Source organism: Tachysurus vachellii, chromosome 16 (genome assembly GCF_030014155.1).
Source record: "Tachysurus vachellii isolate PV-2020 chromosome 16, HZAU_Pvac_v1, whole genome shotgun sequence".
Classification (NCBI taxonomy): Eukaryota; Metazoa; Chordata; class Actinopteri; order Siluriformes; family Bagridae; genus Tachysurus; species Tachysurus vachellii.
In genome coordinates, this window is record NC_083475.1 from 18,113,183 (window position 1) to 18,135,682 (window position 22,500).

Sequence of the window (22,500 nt, forward strand, 5' to 3'; positions counted from 1 at the left end):
ATGTGAGAATTATGTGATTGATAAAGAAATGTAGAAATCACACATGCACGCACACACACATACACACACACACACACACACACACACACACACACACACACACACACACACACACACACACACAGTATAAATATAGTATAAGTATGTGTGTGTGTATGTCTGTGTGTGTGTTTGTGTGTGTGTGATTTCTACATAGACAGAAGCACACACATACTATACTGTATGTATACTGTATGTAAATGTGTATGTGAGGGCCTATGTAGAAATCATACACACACACACACATACACACACACATATATACAACATAAATGTCCTAACCGTTTGACTCTGTGTGTACGTGTGTGTGTGTGTGTGTGTGTGGGTGTATGATTTCTACATAGGCCCTCACATACACATTTACATACAGTATACATACAGTATAGTATGTGTGTGCTTCACACACACACATACACACACACATATATACAACATAAATGTCCTAACCGTTTGACTCTGTGTGTGCGTGTGTGTGTGTGTGTGTGCGTGTGTGTGTGTGTGTTTAAGCCGGTATATAGAGTATGATTTACTCTACATTGGGAGCTGGGCTGTTTTCTGCTATTTAAGGATCTTTTATCTGAGTGTGAGCGTGAGACTGATCATATTAATATGATTTCATTATTTAATATGTTGCTGTTGTGTTTCTTCACACACAGACATAGACGAGTGTTTGGAGAATAACGGAGGTTGTGATCATCTGTGTAAAAACACAGTGGGCAGCTTCGAGTGCAGCTGTCGCAAAGGTTATAAACTCCTCACCAACGAACGCACGTGTCAAGGTAAGTGATGCTCAGGCCACAGAGAGACCGTCACATCTACTGCCACTTTGTGGTCACAGTGTGTCTGTGCAATATATTCTTCAACTGGCGATAATGTTAAAAATGTCGATGTTGCTTTGTAGCTAAACAGCTCCATATTTAATCACCTTGAACAGTAAATAACTCATAACCCCTTAATTTCCTGGACACGTCACTGGATTTCTTCACTCTGAAAGTTATTAGAATGATGATCGTTGTAACAGGAGACTGGTTAGTTGTGATGTCATTTAAATGACCTCTTTCTTTGACAGTTAAGTGATTTTGGGTCACGTTTACTGGTGAACTGGACCAGACTAAAGGACTGTTTGAATATCCTTTTTTTTTATCTGGTTATCCATTAATTTCTGTCCTTTCTTTTCAATCACTTTGTCTCTCTTATTCTCTATCTCTCTTTTATCTCTCTTTCTTCCATTTCTTTCTCCTTTTTTATTTGTCTTACTTGTTTTCTTTTGAGCATTTACATTTTTATTTATATTGTTATTTCTCTCTTACTCTCTCAAGAATTGATCAAGAATTGACTTTATTATCTCTTTTTAATTATTTAATTTATTCAGGAAGGATTTTGTGTAAACTATTTACTGACATCATAATCATCATTAATATTATTATTATTGTATTTTTGTTGAATGCATTTCTAAACTTGTAATTATGTGATAAAGTCCACTGATATCAGCTCTAGATCGGCTCAGAGGACAGAACCATCAGCAGGGAGATTCAGGCAGCCCTGATTCTATGAAACTGCTTCAGCAGAAGTGTCTCATGTTCAATGTTGCATTTTTTTGTCTCCGCTTCAGACATTGACGAGTGCTCATTTGAGAGGATGTGTGATCACATCTGCATCAACTATGAAGGAAGTTTTGAGTGTGTGTGCCAGAAGGGTTACACTCTCTATGGCCTCACACACTGCGGAGGTGTGTACACACACACACACACACACACACACACACACACACCACACACACCCACACACACAATGTCTGTTTACTGAGGTACTTTATGAGATGTAGAGGATAGCTGATGACAGCTGCTCACACTTCATGGCTCATGAATAGACAAATAAACCTAATAGTAATGTGTTCCTGTGTGTGTGTGTGTGTGTGTGTGTGTGTGTGTGCATGCGTTCTGTAGGAGAATTTTTCCTTGTTACATAAAGAGCTCATATTGTTTGACTACATATTCAGTTTTGGGTATTAACTGTGCAAATGGATGCCATCTTGTTGCCTTATTTTAGTAAGATGTTCCTGTGTTTATATGCACTGTGTGTGTTACAGATATCGATGAGTGCAGCATCAATAACGGGCGCTGTGAGTACGGCTGTGTGAACACACAGGGCGGTTACGAGTGTGGATGTCCTACTGGTAAGAAACTCCACTGGAACAAGAAAGATTGTGTTGGTAAGTCTTGGTATTTTTTATATTCTTCTCTATAGACTAATTTTTCAACCATCAATATCTACATTTGTACACATGTATGTGTGTGTTTGGTGTTTCCATGGTGACCATCCCCGGGTGACCATCAGAGGCGGTGACCTGTCTACCCAATGCCAAGCCAGCACCTCGCGCTCTGCTCAGCTGCACTAAGACGGCCGGAGTGGAGACGTGTTCTCTGTCCTGTCCATCAAACGCCCTCTTCCAGGCAGGTCAGTGTCTTAGCTCAGGTCATGTAGCATCACATTATGGTTGAGAGGTGTGGGATTACCTCATATCCACATCGGAATTTGTAGGAAATGTGTATGTTTAAAAAAAAATTCTGGGTTAACATTATTACAATGATGTCACTCTGGACTAGGGGAAAGGCTTATTTGAATGAATCCTTGAAATCACAATAGAGACAGATTAAGGGAGGGCATTATTTCTGTATGTAAGGAATTACGCAATTGGAGTTATAATCTAAAACCATTTGGTGTTTTTACTCACTCACTCTCACTCATTTTCTACCGCTTATCCGAACTACCTCGGGTCACGTGGAGCCTGTGTCTATCTCAGGCATCATCGGGCATCAAGGCAGGATACACCCTGGACGGAGTGCCAACCCATCACAGGGCACACACACACTCTCATTCGCTCACACAATCACACACTACGGACAATTTTCCAGAGATGTCAATCAACCAACCATGCATGTCTTTGGACCGGGGGAGGAAACCGGAGTACCCGGAGGAAACCCCCGAGGCACGGGGAGAACATGCAAACTCCACACACACAAGGGGGAGGTGGGAATCGAACCCCCAACCCTGGAGGTGTGAGGCGAACGTGCTAACCACTAAGCCACCATGCCCCCCCTGGTGTTTTTACAATTTTAGATATGATTTCCAAAACAAACATGACCTAAAATGTTTAATTCCTTTTACCCCACAGCAATTTGCTAACAAAGGCATTTTTATCTGTTATCACTTTTCTTACATCAGCTATACAGCAGCTATAAGCATCTTTTGAAGATAGTCATAAATTGCAGCTTGTCATGTGGTAGAGAAACTGGAAAGTCTCAAATCCCTCTGTCCTGTCTGACAGTGAAGATAATTAAAAAATGCTGAATAGACAAAAATTCTTTTGTCAAAAATCTATTTTATTGGTCACTTACACTAAATATGCACAGTATGATGTGAAGTGACTGCTCGTGACAAAATAGAATTTGTTGTAATTATTCTAGAAACAGTAATATAGTTTATAGGCCTATAGTTTATAGGACTTTTTTTATTGAACCCTGAACTTACCACACAGGACGCACACAGTGACTACATGGTACACTCATTCTCTGCTGTCATCTGGTGGCATTCACTAGTCATCACATGTTAGAAGCCACAGCACTGGACTGTAAGGTGGTTTTAATACTCTCAGTATCATCCTCTTTCTGTTAGAAGAAATATCCAAGGTTTTAGGTGTTTAGTGGGAATTTTAAATCAGATATTCTTACGTCTCATTTTCCTTTTACATGGCACGGATCAGTGATAATTGAGGTTGGTTATATGCTTTCTTAAGCCAAGATTAAGTTACACTTTGCGCATTAGTAATTTGTTGCAATATGTTATGCATGGATGAATTCTGTATGTGAACTAATCATACTGGATAGTTTAGTTTCCGTAAAAATTGGAAGAAACGGGGGACCCACGGCAGGGAGAAGCAGACCCAAGTGCAGGGATAGACATCAAACAAGGGATACATAAGAGGAAAAACATAAAAAATAAAATACCAAACAATGTATAAAAACCAAAGCCATAAAACAGCGAACACCAGGTAACAAACAAGAACAAGAACTCAGCAAACACGCGCAAGACATCTGGTATAAATTGGGGAGGTAATTAGTGAAACACAACGGACGGGTGTGTAGAGGTAGGAACAGATTAAGGATTGGGTGGGGCAAACACATACATGGGCACAAAACAAACAAAGTCACATGGCACAGTGGATAAACAAACCAAGCTATCATTGACAGTACCCCAGAGGAACATCCTGAGGGGGGTTCATCTTCTGACGTGTGTCCGAAACTGGGCTGCATCCCCACAGGAGAATATCCACAGAAGTCCAGGAAAAAAACAAAAACAAAACAAAACACAGGCCAGTAACATCCTCTGCAGACAAGAAGTGAGGTGGCGTCCTTTGCGGGAAACAGGATAAAAGTGACGTGTCACACAAGAACCGGAGCAAGCATCAGAGAAACAGATCAGACAGGTAACATCCTTCTGAGACATACTGTAGGAGCGAGGTGGCATCTTCCATGGGAAACAGGAAAAAACGCAAGAAGACACAAAAACAGGAAGAAACACAGTCCAGAAAAAAGTCATAGAAGACAAACTTAAATCTAGGAAAGCTGCCCAGAGGGCTTGGGATTTGAGCTCAGGGATAGCAAACAGGCATAATTTATTAACATTAACAGGGGGGACATAAATGCACCAGAAAAGAAGCCGAAACTAAAAAAACTACGTAAATAAATACACAGACTGTGACACCAAACAGAAACCACAGACAAACATGAAGACAAGGATTCCACACTGCAAAATGAAACATGGCAGGGATAAATAGGGGAAACAAATAAGGGAGAGGTGTGCAGTGGTGGGGAAAGAATTAAGGATCGGTCGGGGCAAACACACGTGTGAGTACAAACCAAAAGGTTTACATTTGTCTTCAGCTTGCAAAAATAAATTTAGTATGCTCATAAGTGGCATGAATTTGCACAGTGTATTTCTAGGTGGTAAATTTATGAATCCGTTAGCATGAACACCTCCCTGAGTAGAAATCACATAGTTATTATTGCGAATGAACAAAACAGACTAGATATATTGCTCCTTTGAAAGCCGCAGTCCTCCGTAGACATCATCATATCTCGTTTGCACATATTTTTAAAGAATTGGGATCCAGGTATTTTTACAACAGTCAAAAACACTTAAGATCTTTCTTGAAAAAACTAGTCCAACATCATCATTTCACATGAAAGCATGTTGGAATGTGTTCCTATTTCTAAACGGGTTAGATTGACTGAGTTTGTGCTGAAAGGTAGGATTGTGGGACATGGTTTTTGTTTTCACAGAACTGAAGTGTGATCTAAAGCCCAGGAGCAATTACATTGTGAAACACGGTGCTGTTCCGGCTGTGTGTCCACTGTGATTTAAATAAACACCCTCTGAGTTTGTGTTGGCCGTGGCTCGTGCTAGGCTGATGGACAGGTCTCGAAAACAACGTGAATATTTGTTTTTATGTCTTTCTGGAGAAAAGGTGAGAACAGTGAGGCTTTCAGAAACATAGCCACCAACTTACCTGTGTTAGTGAAACTTATATTCATTCCTCTTCAGAGCATGTGTGTGTGTGTGTGTGTGTGTGCGTGCGTGTGTGTGTGCATGCGTGTGTGTGTGTGTTGGGGTAAAAGAGTGTGTTAATTGTCTCTTTGGCTTCATATGGTGAGCACATGAGGCGTATAAAACCTGCTTTAATCCCGGCTGTGTAGAGTTAAGCCAAAAGAAATACTCCGGCTGCCATTGGACGATTTGTGGCCAGGTTAACCGCAGGCTTTTGGCTCCTTACACAGACTCACAGGACTCTGATGCTCTGATAGCCAACACGTACTGATGTACACACACACACACACACGCACACAATTTTTTATTACAGTACTTGCTGCAAATCTGCTTAATATAAATATTATATTCAAATCTTCAGACCAAATTAGTTTTCTTGAATTACATTTTTCTTTCTTTCTTTCTTTCTTTCTTTCTGTTATGATTTCTGTCTTCCTGTCATAAAGTTTTGTGACACTATCGATAAATTTCAGCTTGCTCATGGTGGGAATATCTGACAGGACAGTGTCTCTGACCACACTGTGCCACTCCTGAGCTCAGTCTGATTTATTCTGCAGCTTTGTGATCTAATGCATGTGTGTGTCCTTCATGTGTAGACTCTGAGAACAGTTACACACTGAGCTGTGGAGTACCGGTTCAACCAGGCAAAGCAGTACCAAAGAACATCACCACCTCCTCCACCTCGACTCTACAGAGCTGTGCCGGTAACTCATCCCTTTATTCACAAGAGCTTTCTTTCTTTCTTTCTTTCTTTCTTTCTTTCTTTCTTTCTTTCTTTCTTTCTTTCTTTCTTTCTTTCTTTCTTTTTTTCTTTCTTTCCCTCCCTCACTTACTACCTCTCTCCCTCCCTCCCTCCCTCCCTCCCTCCCTACCTACTTACCTACCTACCTACCTACCTACCTACCCACCCACCCACCTACCCACCTAATTATACTTTTTTCGTCTTTGTCAGTATTTACTATGTATGAGAGAGTGATGCTGTCCAGTCCAGGCTGTACACCCTGTCTTCCCAGGCACTCTGCATTCCCTTAGTGGGCGGAGCCATCGTAACATATCCATGTGAATGAATATTCTAAATCTGTCCTGGGAAGGCTGAGCAAATTTTCACAATGAATCATTTGACCCAAAGCCTGAACTGAAAATGAGCGCGTCTGATACAGATTCACATGGCGCTTGAAATACACAGCTTGCTTTCGACCTCAGGTGTCTCACGTAGTTCCCTTACTCTAAGTTCACATCACTGAGTGTGTGTGTATGTGTGTAGGAAAAGGTCAGTGCTTCTGTCCTCAAGACAATTTCCTCTTAATGTTTATTTACAAAGATTGTTAGAAGGAATGAGCAAATGAAATCCTTGAGCCTCTGAATTGTCTTATATTTCACTGAAGCTTGTTTGCGATGGTGGGATGTGGGGATGATTGTGTAAGACGTGTTTCGGTCTCGTCCCTCAGAGGCACAGGCGCAGCCCGTTAAACAGAAGGCACGGTTCAAGATCAAGGATGCCAAGTGCCACTTGAAACCACGCAACAAAGAGAAGCATCGAGATGGAGCCAAGCAGATCCTGCAAGGTGGGATGTCCAAATCACACAACACACCCTGACCTTGATACACCTCCAGAGTGTTTTCCTGCCTCACTAGTATACAGATAGTGAAGAGCCATTGTTTCATTTTATTTCCTCTTATTCCTTGCCTTTTCTCTCCTATTTACTTCTATCCATTTTTTCTTTTTCTATGTTCTTCTTTCTCTATTTCTTTTTTTCATCTCTTTCCTTTCCTTTCCTTTCCTTTCCTTTCCTTTCCTTTCCTTTCCTTTCCTTTCCTTTCATTTCCTTTCCTTTCCTTTCCTTTCCTCTCCTCTCCTCTCCTCTCCTCCTCTCCTCTCCTCTCCTGTCCACTCCTCTTCTCAGCAGGAGCTCAGTTTCCCTGTACAGATGACTGCCAGGTGACGTTTGTAAACCTGAAGTGCGAGTCTTCTAAAAAGCGGCGCCGTGGGCGAAAATCTCCTACTAAAGAGGTCTCGCACATAACTGCTGAGTTTGAGATGGAAATGAAGGAAGAGGAGGCCTCAGGTGTGTGTGTGGGTGTGTGTGGGTGTGTGTGGGTGTGTGTGTTCACCTTTACTATCTATCACTTATCTTACATATCTGATACTTTTAAGACATCAGGTCTCAGCATTATGATGGTAATTTTGTCATTATGTGATAACTTGTAACTTTAAAAATGGGTGGGTTTAAGACTAATATATTATTCTTATTTAGAGGTCACACATAAAATAATTGCACCTGCATGAAAATAAAGCCCTAAAGTGAATTGTTCTGTGAGGCAGAAACGTGTAATGTGGACTGCATGCGAGAGAAGGTGAAGCAGAGGCTACAGAACACACTGCGCACCCTGAGGAAGTCCATCATTAAACAGCAGTTCTATATCCAGTTCTCGGGCTCAACGTACGATGTGGCGCAGCGTGCCGTGCGTCCACCAGAGACAGATGAGAGCTGTAGCACCGGTCAGGTCCTCATCAAGGGAAAGTGCGGTAGGCATTCTTAGAAATCAGAGCCTTTTAGAAAAAAGCACTAAAAAGGTCTTTAAGGCACCTAAAGGGTCTTGTCTTTAGTGAAATAAGGGACAGATATCTTGCTTTGTTTCTGGATCTTAAGACTTTGCTGTGTGTCTCGCAGTTAGCTGTGGTGTAGGGACCTTCTACAGCGGCGAGCAGGACAGGTGTGTCCAGTGTCCTCCTGGAACCTATCAGGACATGGAGGGGCAGCTGTCCTGTGAGCCGTGTCCTGTTGCCGAATCCCAGAGCATTACAGGGGCCAAGAACGTCTCTGAATGTGGAGGTGCGTGCATGTGTGTGCGTGTGTGTAGAATCCGTGAGCAGCATTGTAATGTTACTGCTAAGCATTGATTATAGGGATTGATTGATATAGCAATCAATCTCATTTATTATTCAAGATCAATAACCTCACGTCAGGTATTTACAAAAAATGGATTGGAGCATATGGAAGTTTAAAAAAAAAATCAAACTAACTGCTTTTACATTTATAATCCCTTTCCTTGTGGGAAATTTGGTGCTCATTATCCCACATCATGTTGTGGTTATAGGTTTGTGTCCAGCTGGTCATTTCTCTGCCGACGGTTTCCAGCCGTGCCAGCAGTGTCCGCTCGGCACCTTTCAGCCGGAGCGTGGGCGCGTGCTTTGCTTCCCCTGTGGAGGAGGAATCATGACAAAACACATCGGAAGCACCTCTTTTAGAGACTGTGAAGCCAAAGGTGACACGATAAACACTGCTTTTTTTTTAGATCTTCTTTCAGATGACAAGATACACATCTCCATATGCTTACACATACACTAGTAACAATTCATTACACATCATTTTGCTACTGATTCACCACTTCAGCACTGAATTAATTCAGTATGATTCAGTTCAGTTAAAGAGAGAGTTTTCAGGATATTCTGTTTCCTTTGTCACTGCTACAGTGACATACCGTGACATTTTGTGGAAGTTCAACAACATGTAACGGTATGTAACAATTCAAAAGTGTAGCTATTAGCCTTTTCTATTTAAACTGGATCTTGGCTTGTAGATAATTCTTTTTTCTGATATGAATTGATTTTTAACAACAATCAAGTTCACAGACCAGATCAAGGATCATAAAATGTTATTACACATGTAAGAAAATATATAGATGGTAAAACTACTTGTGTGAGTAAGTAAGGAATAAAATGCATGTTATATTAGGAAAGGCCATGTTATACCAGAGCATGTTATTACAGGGAAATAATCAACAGCCCAATGCAGAGAAACACAAGAGTTTGAACAGCACATCTTCTGTTATTCTCTTTCTCTTATACCAAAACAATGAATTAAATAAGGAGTTTTTTTCAGCAAGTGCATGAGGACATACAGTAAACTGTTTAAAATTACATAAAGCAGTTACTCCTTTATTATGCAGATTGTTATTAGCACGATGGTCTTACAACATCATAAATTTCCTCCGGGATCAGTAAAGTATCTATCTATCTATCTATCTATCTATCTATCTATCTATCTATCTATCTATCTATCTATCTATCAATCTCTCTGTCTATCAGTCTATCTGTCTGTCTGTCTGTCTGTCTGTCTGTCTGTCTGTCTGTTTGTCTGTCTGTCTGTCTATCTAACTATGACCGATAGAGAGAGAAAAAGCACGTGCAAACAAGGACTCTCATTTAATTCTGCTTTGCTCTGTTTCTTTCTAATGATCCTGTTTTCTGTGTGTATGTGTGTGTGTGTGTGTGTGTGTGTGTGTGTGTGTGTGTGTGTATGTGTGTGTGTGTGTATGTATGTGTGTGTGTGTGTGTGTGTGTGTGTGTGAATAGTGCACTGTGCTTCAGGACATTACTACAACTCCAGCACACACCGCTGTATCCGGTGTCCTGTTGGTACTTATCAGTCTGAGTTTGGCCAGAATTACTGTGCCACATGTCCTGGAAACACCACCACTGACTTTGATGGAGCTACAAACGTCACGCAGTGCAAGAGTAAGACAATCTGTCAGTCAAAAAATTAAAGAAAAAACAAAGACAAATGTCATAAGAATAGTTAAGGATATGGCATTTGTACAAGTATGCTTTGTTTTGTTGATGAAATACCTGTGTTGTACACTTCAGAAGTTTTGGCACCCTTTATTAAAATGAGCCGAAATGAATGTATAGATGAATAATCTATGCACTGATTTTGAGCTTTAACCTATAGGGAAGGGGTACATTTAAGTTATAGTTGCAATTTGATTTGCATCCTTTAAAATAAATGCCGGTAGACAAATGACATAACCCCTGGTTACATTTTGTTGAAATCTATTTTGTTTTTCGCATTGTGGTAGACAGAGACACAAGAATATTATGTGAATAGTCTTTTGTTTACTGTAGACCTTATTTAAATAATAATAATAAAAAAAGGTTGTAGAGACTCTAGAAGGTGACAATTGTGATCCTTGAGGATGTCAGTATACTATAATTAAAATGGTTCATACAAATGTTTTTATGAAAAATGTACAAGGATTATTATATTTAATCTGTATTCAATAGAAGGGTGCAAATAAATTTAGACCATTCTGGATGTTTGATCTGCTTTATATGCTGCATGTACATGACCAGAGCGGTTTCCTCGCTACAGATCAGATGTGTGGAGGTGAGCTGGGAGAGTTTATGGGTTATATCGAGTCTCCTAACTATCCAGGAGATTATCCATCTAATGTGGACTGCGTGTGGACCATCAACCCTCCCAACAAGAGGCGGATCCTCATCGTGGTGCCCGAGATCTTCCTCCCTATCGAGGACGAGTGTGGGGACGTACTGGTCATGAGAAAAAGCTGTACGTTTAGCACATGACTTCTGTCCGAGCTGTAAAACTTTATTCAAAGGCAAAATTTATAAGCTCTGCATTACATCACTTCATTTAACAAATGACATAAACCTCTATAAACATTTATAAAGGCTTTGTACCGAATTGCATAGTTTTCCAAGCCACACTTGGCATCTCACTCTCAGATTGATGTGACTTTATAAGTTATAAACCAGGCATAACAGTGTCATAATATCCTGGTACTTATTCAACTTATATATGAGTTTGAAAAAGTTTATGTAGGTTTATGTCATGAGTTATGTACTATTTGATATTTGTTATGTACTATTTGTTATGTACTATTTGATATATATATAATATTTATGATATTTCGTATTTTAGTAAGTTTAGCATTTACTGTTATTTAGTATTTAATATTTAATATTAATTTAGTATGTATTTACGATTTTTTTTGGTATTTATTGTTATTGTTTGTATTTATTTACAATATTTCCTATTTGTTATTAAGCAATATATCACTTATTTAACATTTGTTACTGTGTAATGTATTTGTTTTGTATATGTGTACTGTACATTATGTAGAATTTGTAATTCAGTATTCATTTTGTTATTTAGTATTTCTGTATTATATATTAGGTAATCTCTATAGCTGTGTGAGTGGTTGGTATAGAGTTCCTCGCTCACCTCCTTGTTTTTTTCCCCTCAGATCAGTCCACATCCATAACCACCTATGAAACGTGTCAGACGTACGAGAGGCCGATCGCGTTCACCTCACGCTCTCGCAAACTCTGGATCCAGTTCAAGTCCAACGAGGGCAACAGCGGCAAAGGCTTTCAAGTCCCCTATGTCACCTATGACGGTCAGACTTCACCTCTCCACAGCTTTAATTTTGCTCTTACTAAACATTCCCTGTCCCTGCTGTCTTCATTCTAGTCATCCAGATCCTTGCTTACTAACCCGCACAAATTTGTAAAGATGTACAGTTCAAATACAATTGTTTTTGAAAACTGAGAGCAAATTAAACTAATGAATTTTTATATAAATTATTATTTAGCAGCATCAATTATTTTGCTTCCAAAGAAAAATAAAAAAATAAATAAACCTGATTATTATTAAATGTGATTTTTTTTTCTCTTGCTATGGAATGTGTATTTTCTTCAGTTTTTTTTTCTTTTGTATTCAGCTTAAAATTTATCAGTCCATATCATTTAGCATTTTTGCTATTCGTAAGCAGCATTTTAACATGTTAATGTTTGCATGTGTGGAGCAGAGGATTACCAGCAGCTCATTGAAGACATCGTCCGAGATGGTCGACTCTACGCTTCAGAGAATCACCAGGAGATATTAAAAGTGAGAACTTTTATTCCTTCAGCTTACAACCTGCGGTTTTGGACATTAACATAATAGATAGATCTCCTTAATATTTACCTCAGATCTGAATCGATCACTGCTTAAGGAAAACAATCAGCAGTGAGCTGGTGCTTTTTGTTTTTTCTTATCTTATACCACAGCAATTTACCACAATTTCTGTTTTTTTATTCATTAAATAATGACACATCATACTCATGTGTAGTTATAGTAATGTTTAATGCTGTCTAACATCCCTTAAAGAGATTAGTCAGTTCCGTTCCATTATAGCAGATATAACTAGTCACTCCTTCAGTCATTTTCCTCTTTTGAGTCATCATGAAGACTTCAGGAAGAACTTACACAGAAACTGTAGCTAATAAGAAAGATCAGAAATGGTCCGAGCTGCTGTTTCAAAACAAATGAATAAATAAAAAAATCTTTTTTTTGCAGACGTATGCCGCCAATGGTGGGGATCAAACCCGGATCTCCACCATAGGCTCGCCTGCCCGTAGTAGTGAATCAGACCCAAATGCAGGATTCCAGCGCGTACACCGTTTTATTAACGGAAATGAAAAACAAATCAAAAATTACATTTAACATAACAAAACCTAAACATAAAAACCATAGGTAATAAACAAAACATAACCTGGACATGACATCATTTTACGGCTCTCACATGACAATGTTAACAGACATGACAACAACAATGACTCTCAAAAACAAAGAGAACAAGACAGGCATAAATAAGGCACTACTCGAGATAAACAAGGAACAGGTGAGATGGTGGGAACATAGGACATGTAAGGACATAGCACCGCCTACATAGAAACAATAAAATAGGCTATGAGAAAACACCTGACAGCCCCCTCTGGTGGTCTGGCTGAGAACTGTCAAAGCGCCTGACAAATTAACACACTGTACCTTTTAGGACATACAACATAATTTGTACTTTCACCTGAGCTGAGACTCAAACCCACAACACTAGAGTTTTGTAACAGACACATTACCAATTCACCATTTTATTCTGTCTTCTTAAATCACCTTAATATTACACTAAAGATATAGAGTTATAATTCCTATCAGTAAATTAAAATTAGTGGTTAGCACGTTCGCCTCACACCTCCAGGGTCGGGGTTCGATTCCCACCTCCACCTTGTGTGTGTGGAGTTTGCATGTTCTCCTCGTGCCTCGGGGGTTTCCTTCCGGTACTCCGGTTTCCTCCCCCGGTCCAAAGACATGCATGGTAGGTTGATTGGCATCTCTGGAAAATTGTCCCTAGTGTGTGATTGCGTGAGTGAATGAGAGTGTGTGTGTGTGCCCTGTGATGGGTTGGCACTCCGTCTGGGGTGTATCCTGCCTTGATGCCCAATGACGCCTGAGATAGGCACAGGCTCCCCGTGACCCGAGGTAGTTCGGATAAGCGGTAGAAGATGAATGAATGAATGAATTCCTATCAGTGCCAACATCCTGGTGAGATTTTATGACTAGACCTACATGACTATAGACCACACTCAGTCTACAGCATTCAATCCAGCCTTTAGAAACTTGTCTAAATGAACTTTAGTATAAGCAAAATACTACACGTCATTTTTTTATTACATTTCTCCTCTGTGCTTCTGAGCATTTAGATTATCAGTGAATATAGTTGTATGCTTGCTTTAGTGCCAGTTTAATAGATTTGTTTTCTTTCTTTTTTTTTAGGATAAGAAGCTGATTAAGGCTCTGTTTGACGTCTTGGCTCACCCACATAACTATTTCAAGTACACAGTTCAGGAGTCCAAAGAGATGTTCCCGCGCTCCTTCATCAAGCTGCTACGCTCCAAAGTCACCAGGTTTCTACGGCCTTACAAATAGAAACCTGCAGCGCTGCTCTTTCTTCCTCTTCCTCCTCCTCCTCCTCCTCTTTTTCTTCTTGTCTCCTTTCACATGCCTCTGTTCCATCATCACTCAGCTGCTCTTCTCTATCTGCATCCCTCTGGAGTGTTTCCACTCGCTAGCTAAATCCCAGAATGCCTCACTGCGACACAAAGTGGAGGTCTGGTCTTCTTCCTACCTCTTCTCTGGAGTCCCACTTTTCTATTTTACTTTCTAAGATTGTTTTTTTTTCCACTGTTGTTCCATTGTTTATATTTTGCTTTGGGATTTTTTTAATGCTTTGGAAATATTTATATGTGCTACAACTTGCAGAGACCCAATTTTTCCGGATGTTTAATATCTATATATTTGTATATGTATGTACGTATGCATGTATATGTGTATGTGTGTTACACCTGTACCCTGCAGGCATACATTCATACACACATAGAGATATACTGTTAGTATAAAAAAAAATGAGTTCATGCCCCAGACATGCACAAAATTCCGTTTAGAAAAGACTGGTGTGCACTTATTTTTATTTGTATTTTTCCTCCAAAAGCAGTATGGAGAATAGAATTAGTTTATGAAAAGAACATCAGTGTTTGAACAAAGAGATCAAGCTAGCTGATTAAAAAGCATATATAACAAGATAAAGACTACCTGCTGGTAACATTGGGTTACTATAGAGTTACACTTTTGTTCTGTAACTAATATTTGGAACTTTATTTGCACTTGAATTTTATATTGTAAACTTTAGAGAAAAAAAATTATGTTACTTTTTTTCCTTGTTTTGTGTTGTATAGAAATGGTTTACATTTGGTTGTCCTGGTTGCTCCTCTCTGCTGGCTAAAATGGGATTAAAAATACAAGTCTCACCTATTCTCAATGCCAAAAAAAAAAACAGTTAAGCCTATATTAACCCCTTAAAATCCCAGTTTATTCATTACTAATTAATAATTAATATTTAATTATAAATTTTATAGCACACGATTTGAACAGTTGTGATGCCTCGGACTCGTGACGTTACCCGAGATTCAAGCTTCCAGGAAAGAATTCACTTATGTTTATAGTTGCTGTAACATAAGTGAACTAACTTGCTTTATGCACATTTGACAACATTAAATGTCACTATAAATAGATAAATAATAAAATGTATAGTTTTTTAACAAAAAAAAGTTAGTGTTGGCCTTTTGCCGTGGTATAAGAGGCAAAAAATATGTGCTGTAATTGGAAAATGATCAACTTTCAGGTGTGAAACTGTTACTGTTAACAGGTTGTTTTACACTGTAATGTTGGAGATTATTTTCTTTTTGCAGAATTTTACCATATTTTTTACTTTGGTATCTCCTGTGACTAAGTTATACATCTTTTAGAGGGAATACAATACAATTCTGGGACTTTAAAGGGTTGAATATATGAATTGGACTTTGGTTTGAAACCTGCTCATAAAGTATATCTACAGTATAGTAAATGCATCTTAGAAAGCACAAACCAGCTCATTTACAGCGCTTGGAGTCATAACCATCTATTACAGTGGCATATGAAGTGTTCAGTTTAAGGTATGTTAGTTTTAACTTTATGAATGTATCATGAGGGAGGACATGTGGATTATTTGGTGAATAAGAGAAGATTATTTTCTGCTAACTGGGGAATATTTTGTATAAAATGGCTCTGTATGTGTGTGTCAGATTCTAGTCATAAGGTCAGTGGGATTCTTACACGTCATGTTACATCATTGAATTTGGGCAGATTATAAATGTGTTTAAAGACATCTGAAAGACTCGGAGTTGTAACACTGTTCTCTACATGCAATACATGGATTTTTACCCTAGTTTCTCTCAGTTTGTTCCCAACTTCTAAGAGCTTGAAATCTTTTCACCTGAAAGAAAGAAAGCTGCTTATTTAACCTGAGATGGTTTCTCAGTGCTGCTAGTGGAGTGGCTCCTTAAAGGAAAATTGGAATTTTGGTATCTTTCCCCCTCTCATTCACCAGGTTCAGGCTTGATAATTAGCAAATATTTGTTAATATCAGTTAAGAGTGAAACAAGAAGAACATCAAAATGCAGTGCAGTTGTAGTTCAGGACCAGGACTGAGGAACAATTGGAGAGCAGAACATACTGTACTTGGAGAAGAGCATTGGTGCTAAACATCCAAATCAGCAAAATTATGGAGCCCCCTGGTGGTTCAAGGCCCATACGCAACTGCTTACACTACTTACACCACTTAATAGCACTTATACCACACAATGCATGAGGGATAAGTTCAACTGCAGCTTTATTTCATGTGGCCTGTGTAAACATCTGTAGTGTAGCAGTATTAGCTTTGTTATCTACTTTGTTAGTCTACTGTATGTAGCCATCACTCCGTCCATGTAAAAATACCTTTTACGACCCTTCCACTGAAAATGATAAAAATAACATTAATAACAGAAATGACATCTTTCTGAAATGACATCTTACTACTTTTCTTTTGCATTAAACCTCAGCAAGCTACATCACCAGCTCTCACCACCATAACGCTGTTCTTACAGTGTAATATAGCCCCTGTAGTAACTTTCTCCAATGAAATGTAATTGATCAAAAAAATGCTTTCATTTAAAAAACAACAAAAAACAACCTTTTATTATCTTTTATTAATAGACAATACTCTCCATAGTAGAACAGTTTACACACACTGGTGTTCTCGGTACACACTTGTGGCATGCAGGTAAACATATAGGACCAACAGCATACTATATATATATATGTGTGTGTGTGTGTGTGTGTGTGTTTGTGTGTTTTTTACATTAAAATTCCTTTCCATTTAAGAATAACCTACAGTATACTCATCCATGTACACGCACATCTAGAGGGAGATGCTACATTTCAAATCCAGTACACACACACAAACACACACACATGCACACACACACACATACACACAGTATGATTAAATCTGAATATGTAATATGAATATACATTGGAGTCTAACAGTCTGAACACACTTTAAATGACCCTCATGTTTTATCATCTCCATTCAATCATGTGATCAGAAACTGGAAAAATCGATCTGATCTAAAATGGATCGTCAGGTTTTTAACATGCAGCGTACAGTCCTCATGTGTGCCAAGTGCTCAGGCACAGGTCCCACATTAAAACAAATGTAGAAAATCCAAATACTGTGAAGAACATAAAATAAATTTTGAAGCTCATGTTAATACTAGAATAGTTTCTTTTTACTAGCTGCTGAAAAAAATTTTATTCAATTGGAATAGATGCATTTTCTGTGGACTCAGACATTGCAGCTCCACTTTACATCTGTGTGTGTGGGATCTAAAAGCTTAAGTCTGCTTGATTTATATTATATTATATTATATTATATTATATTATATTATATTATATTATATTATATTTATCTAATAGACACACAAATTAAAACAAAATTGTTTTATGTTTACTGCAATAAGTATCATTAGAAAACAACATGACAGTCTGTCTAAAATAATTAATGCATGTGTAAATTGTGTACATTTATTTGTGTGTTTTTTTATTCAACAGTTTTGTTGGATTTGGTTTATTTGCTGATAAAAAAAAATCCTGTCATATTACTGTCAAATACAAAACTCATTCCTAGTCCTGGAATGTAAAAACTCTTCTGCAGCAGTGAGTAACGTATTTTTCGTGTTGATTCATTAATCATTAACACATCACAACACTGCTGAAGTTTCAATGAATTTTCTATAACAGAAGCTCTGACAGCTTTTCAAATCATAGGTTTATATTAATATAAACCTCGTTCTAATACGTTATCGTTTCTATAGTAACACAGTTTGTCACCTTTAACTGAGAAGTGCTTTGAGGTTTTTTTAAATGTCATCCTGATACTGGTTTACTGGGTCAAGGACAGCGAATACTATCAGTCTAAAAACTCTTGTGAAGTAACAGATCACAGCAAAAAAATAAAATAAAATAAAGACCAATTATTTTCTAGTATAGGTAAGTTCTAGTTTAGGTAATTCAGGAAGAGGTAGATCATATGACTTTAAGTGATTCAGCTGTCTGGATATCTAGAGGAAGTTCATTTCATCTCCTAGATGCCAGAACATCATCTCCTAGATCACTCGTTTGAAACTTGTGTGGGGGACACAGTAAAGTTTTAATTTGTTTATAGAAGGAGTTTCTATTGTCTGTAACAATCTGTAAGTTTTACTCCATGGGAAAGTCTTCAGGGCCGTAGAATTTGTAGTTTCTCCAGATCGTGAAAGAGACTGGTGAGGGAGAAGATGTTTAGAGCAGATGGTGTATAATTTAACTGATAACAGGAAGACAGAATAAAAAACAGAAGACAGAATTGAATGTAACTCCACATGTATAAAATTTTATGTTGCGTTATTCTTTAACAAACAAAGAAAAAAAGATAGTACTAGTATAAGTAAATTGCATTGGTTTATATTAATGCACTTGTATCATTTCTATTGTAACAGAACATTAATTTCACTGTTAATTATTGCATTTGGTAGCCGCAACTTACACAACTGATTTAAAGGTTTTTATCAATTAATATATCCTGATACTGGCTCAGAAGGTCACAGCGTAAGAATGATATCAGTTCAAAAAAAATAATAAAAACATAGGAATAAATAAAGGAATACGACACTTTTCAGTACAAGCTGTTATAGAAAAAAGCTACAACTTCAGTGTAACAGTACATCGGTGTCATTTAAATACTTTATCACTGTGGATTAAAGTGGTTAGAGTCGGTGAGATTTCTTTGGAATTCTGATTTCCTTTGAACAGGTATGGACTTAATAAATAAATAAAGTTCAACACACATCTTTAGGTCCAGAACCCAGGAAATGAGAATCATTGCTTTAGACAAAACATGTAGACATATACTAATAAATATAATACTGTTGCTCACACACACACATACACACACACATATCTGCTCGCTGATTGGTTTTCAGAATGGACAGGAATCAGATGAAAAGTGTGTCAAAGAGAAAAAACTTGTTAAAATCTCATTTTAGTAATAAAGCATATAAACATACAAATCACAAGTGTGTGTGTGTGTTTTACACTATACTGCATCATAAAGAATGAACAACAACAACAACAAAAACAATGCCAACAACAACAACAATAATAAAAATATTAATAATAATAATTTTAAATAATAAATTTGTGAATTGTAATTTTCTGGAGCAGCAACTCAGACAGTAGCTTCATCTGCAATACAGTATTATTTCGGTAGTAACATGTAGTAACACAAGAACTTGTAGGTGTAACTGATTCAAGATGAAGTAATTGATACATGGTGAAGTTTACTCATGTTTATTTAGCAGTTTTACTTAGCAGTCACAAGTCAGAGCTAAAGCTGCAGTTTCCCTTCACAGGAAAATCTTCAGCACAAAGCACTTTGTGTTTGCTTTAGTGAATAAAAAACTCTGGCACATTGTTGTCATATAAGTAGAATAATACACTTCTTCACGTTGTACAGCATCACACCACCCCAATGAGGGATACTTTTCCTTTAACAACACACCCTGTCATGTTTTATTCCCCACATCATAAATGTTATGTCACTGTAATAAAATAAGTAAACAGTAGATAAGGCACATATTATTTATTATACATTTCCTATTAGTAATACTCAAGTCCAGTTCCAGTGAACCCAGTTCCTCCTTTCCATGTTTTATTGTCAGATTTCTGTGAATCTGCTGCTTTGACAAACCAGCCACATTTTATTAAGTATTGAAAAAGTAATGATTATTTCAGTCAGGTGACTGTGAGTACATACAGTACAACATCACGTTGAGCAGTTCATAGAGCTGTATGGTTTCCTATTTTACATTATTTTCTAAAAGGTCAGCAGGAAGAAATCATTCAACAGGATTCCAGGAGATTTGCATAACAGTAACTGATGGAAACATATAACATGCAAATCTGCTGAAGACGTACAGTAGCAACAACTAGATATAATCAAACATGTGGTAAGAATGAAGAAAAACAAAACAGTTTCTGAGGGTTAGGACATATCTGTACAGGTGAATGAAATAATGTATTCTTGGGGGAAAATATTGAAAAATGTCTATTTTAAAATGATTTCTTCATTTTCTTTTTCTTTTGTTTTGAAGTCAGCTTAAACCAGGCTTTCAGGCAAGAATAATCTAGAATTTCTTATCTCACATCTTTCAGCAGGTAATCACACAGCATTGTGCGTAATAAAATAAAGCTGTAAGCAAAGTACAATTAACATGTCAAAGAAAAAGGTTTAAAGGAAAGCAAAATGTTTAGCTAGAAATTATAAATTAAATACTATAAAATACAAAAAAAAAACAATAAACAAAGGTATTTATTGGGTAGGGATTATTTATTTATTTATGTTTTTATTTATTTAATTTTAATATTAATTACTATATGTAATATGAAACGCGATTTGGTTGCTATTTTGTTTACTTTGTCGCCACCGTGTGGCTATAATTAGAAAAACAGCTAATAGAGTGACACGGGCAATAAACGTAACTTTTAAAAATCTGTCCACAAGATGGCGCTGCGGCTCAACATGAACGAGAACTTCCGACTTCTTTCCATGGATCAGCTCTCAACACAAACCCCAGAAGTGCTGCGATAGCAACGGACATCATGAGTCACTTTGCTTTCTATGTATCCGAAGTAACTTTTAAACATTTTTATTAATTTTATTTAGCAGTGTTGTTCACCTCACACTTTTAGTAGCATATGATTGTGGATTTATAATTCCTTGTCCTATTATTAAGAAAGAATTTTAATTTGTGTGATAAATTAAGCTCTATAAATCCAATCAAATTTTTTATTTTAGGCGACAGTAAAAATATATACTGTGTATTTACCAAAAATCTAACAAATACTGAAAAATAGATGCATTTGCAAATGACATGAGACAAGTGAAACCTTAAATAAACCTTAAATCATCTACAACATATATACTGAAATACATGCAAAGTGATTCTGGTAGCTGAGGACAGTTGTATTATTATTTTATATAATTATTTAGTAGTGTGTACTAAAGCGTTGCTGCATCACTGTTTAGATAGAGAGAAGCACAGGCTACATCACACCTGTACTAGTATCATCAGGTATTGTGTAGGCAGTGTAACGTGTCAGGCTCAGTCGTTCAACTTGGAGTAGAACTGCAAGTTAAGTTTGTGACCTTCATGTACAAATAGATAGGGATAGTCTTAGGTCTGTTTTCATATTTAGCATTTATTCTGTTCGGATGGGATGGGGAGAGAGAGAGAGAGAGAGAGAGAGAGAGAGAGAGAGAGAGAGAGAGAGAGAGAGAGAACGCAAGTGAAATAAATGTCAGTCATTCATTAGAGACCGCGCGCGTGATCATCATCTCGGTGACCCACAGTGCACGAGCATGACGTGAGTGCGTGCACTTTGTTTATGTGATGTGATGAGATGTGATCTGGATCAGAAGAGGGGACGAGAGAGAGAGAGAGAGAGAGAGAGAGAGAGAGAGAGAGAGAGAGAGAGAGAGAGAGACGCACACACACACACACAGAGAGAGAGAGAGAGAGAGAGAGAGAGAGAGAGAGAGAGAGAGGGAGAGAGACAGAGAGAGAGGGAGAGAAAGAAAGTGAGAGATAGAGAGAGAGCGAGAGAGAGAGCGAGAGAGAGAGAGAGAGAGAGACGCACAGAGAGAGAGAGAGGGAGAGAAAGAGAGAGAGACGCACACAGAGAGAGAGAGAGAGAGAGAGAGAGAGACGCACACAGAGAGAGAGCGAGAGAGAGAGAGAGAGAGAGAGAGAGAGAGAGAGAGAGAGAGAGAGAGAGAAAGAAAGTGAGTGAGATAGGGAGAGAGCGAGAGAGAGAGAGAGTGAGAGAGAGAGAGAGAGAGAGAGAGAGAGAAAGAAAGTGAGTGAGATAGGGAGAGAGCGAGAGAGAGAGAGAGTGAGAGAGAGAGAGAGAGAGAGAGAGAGAAAGAAAGTGAGTGAGATAGGGAGAGAGCGAGAGAGAGAGAGAGTGAGTGAGAGAGAGAGAGAGAGAGAGAGAGAGAGAGAGAGAGAAAGGTTAGAGGGAGATAAATATTATTGGACAGAGGGGGCGTGTCTCCGTGCGTCCGCGCGAGACCACAGGCTCATAGCTGCAGCTCCACGCGCGCGCCTTCGCTTCACTTCCAACTTCAAATGCGCGCTTTACACCTTCAGGGACATTTATATTTTATTTTAGTTTTTAGTCGTTTTATGGGAAGTCTTTTTTTTGGAAAGTGGACTGTTTCAGTTTTAGCATCTTCAGCTCTTCTGACTGCAGGTATGCCTCTCACCACACACCGGTACAT

General features: G+C 38.2%; 2 protein-coding genes across 6 annotated transcripts in view; both read left to right on the forward strand.

Annotated features, from left to right (window-relative positions):
* scube1 (signal peptide, CUB domain, EGF-like 1) overlaps nt 1–16,026 on the forward strand; it is an 81,684-nt gene extending 65,658 nt beyond the window's left edge. For 2 of the 4 annotated variants that reach the window (XM_060889163.1, XM_060889165.1), the window contains 15 exons: nt 696–818; nt 1,652–1,768; nt 2,129–2,251; nt 2,377–2,496; nt 6,243–6,350; nt 7,095–7,211; nt 7,551–7,712; nt 7,970–8,173; nt 8,319–8,480; nt 8,746–8,913; nt 10,004–10,165; nt 10,800–10,997; nt 11,695–11,847; nt 12,259–12,338; nt 14,040–16,026. In XM_060889163.1, coding sequence (XP_060745146.1) covers nt 696–818; nt 1,652–1,768; nt 2,129–2,251; nt 2,377–2,496; nt 6,243–6,350; nt 7,095–7,211; nt 7,551–7,712; nt 7,970–8,173; nt 8,319–8,480; nt 8,746–8,913; nt 10,004–10,165; nt 10,800–10,997; nt 11,695–11,847; nt 12,259–12,338; nt 14,040–14,192 — 2,150 coding nt within the window. In that variant the 3' untranslated portion in view covers nt 14,193–16,026. The remainder of the gene's footprint in view (nt 1–695; nt 819–1,651; nt 1,769–2,128; nt 2,252–2,376; nt 2,497–6,242; nt 6,351–7,094; nt 7,212–7,550; nt 7,713–7,969; nt 8,174–8,318; nt 8,481–8,745; nt 8,914–10,003; nt 10,166–10,799; nt 10,998–11,694; nt 11,848–12,258; nt 12,339–14,039) is intronic. The other 2 variants (XM_060889164.1, XM_060889166.1) reach the window with 1 other exon arrangement.
* Nucleotides 16,027–22,303: 6,277 nt separating this feature from the next.
* Nucleotides 22,304–22,500, forward strand: part of mpped1 (metallophosphoesterase domain containing 1) — a 49,314-nt gene continuing 49,117 nt past the window's right edge. For both annotated transcript variants that reach the window (XM_060889613.1, XM_060889612.1), the window contains exon 1: nt 22,304–22,472. The gene's annotated coding sequence lies outside the window, so the exon portion shown is untranslated. The remainder of the gene's footprint in view (nt 22,473–22,500) is intronic.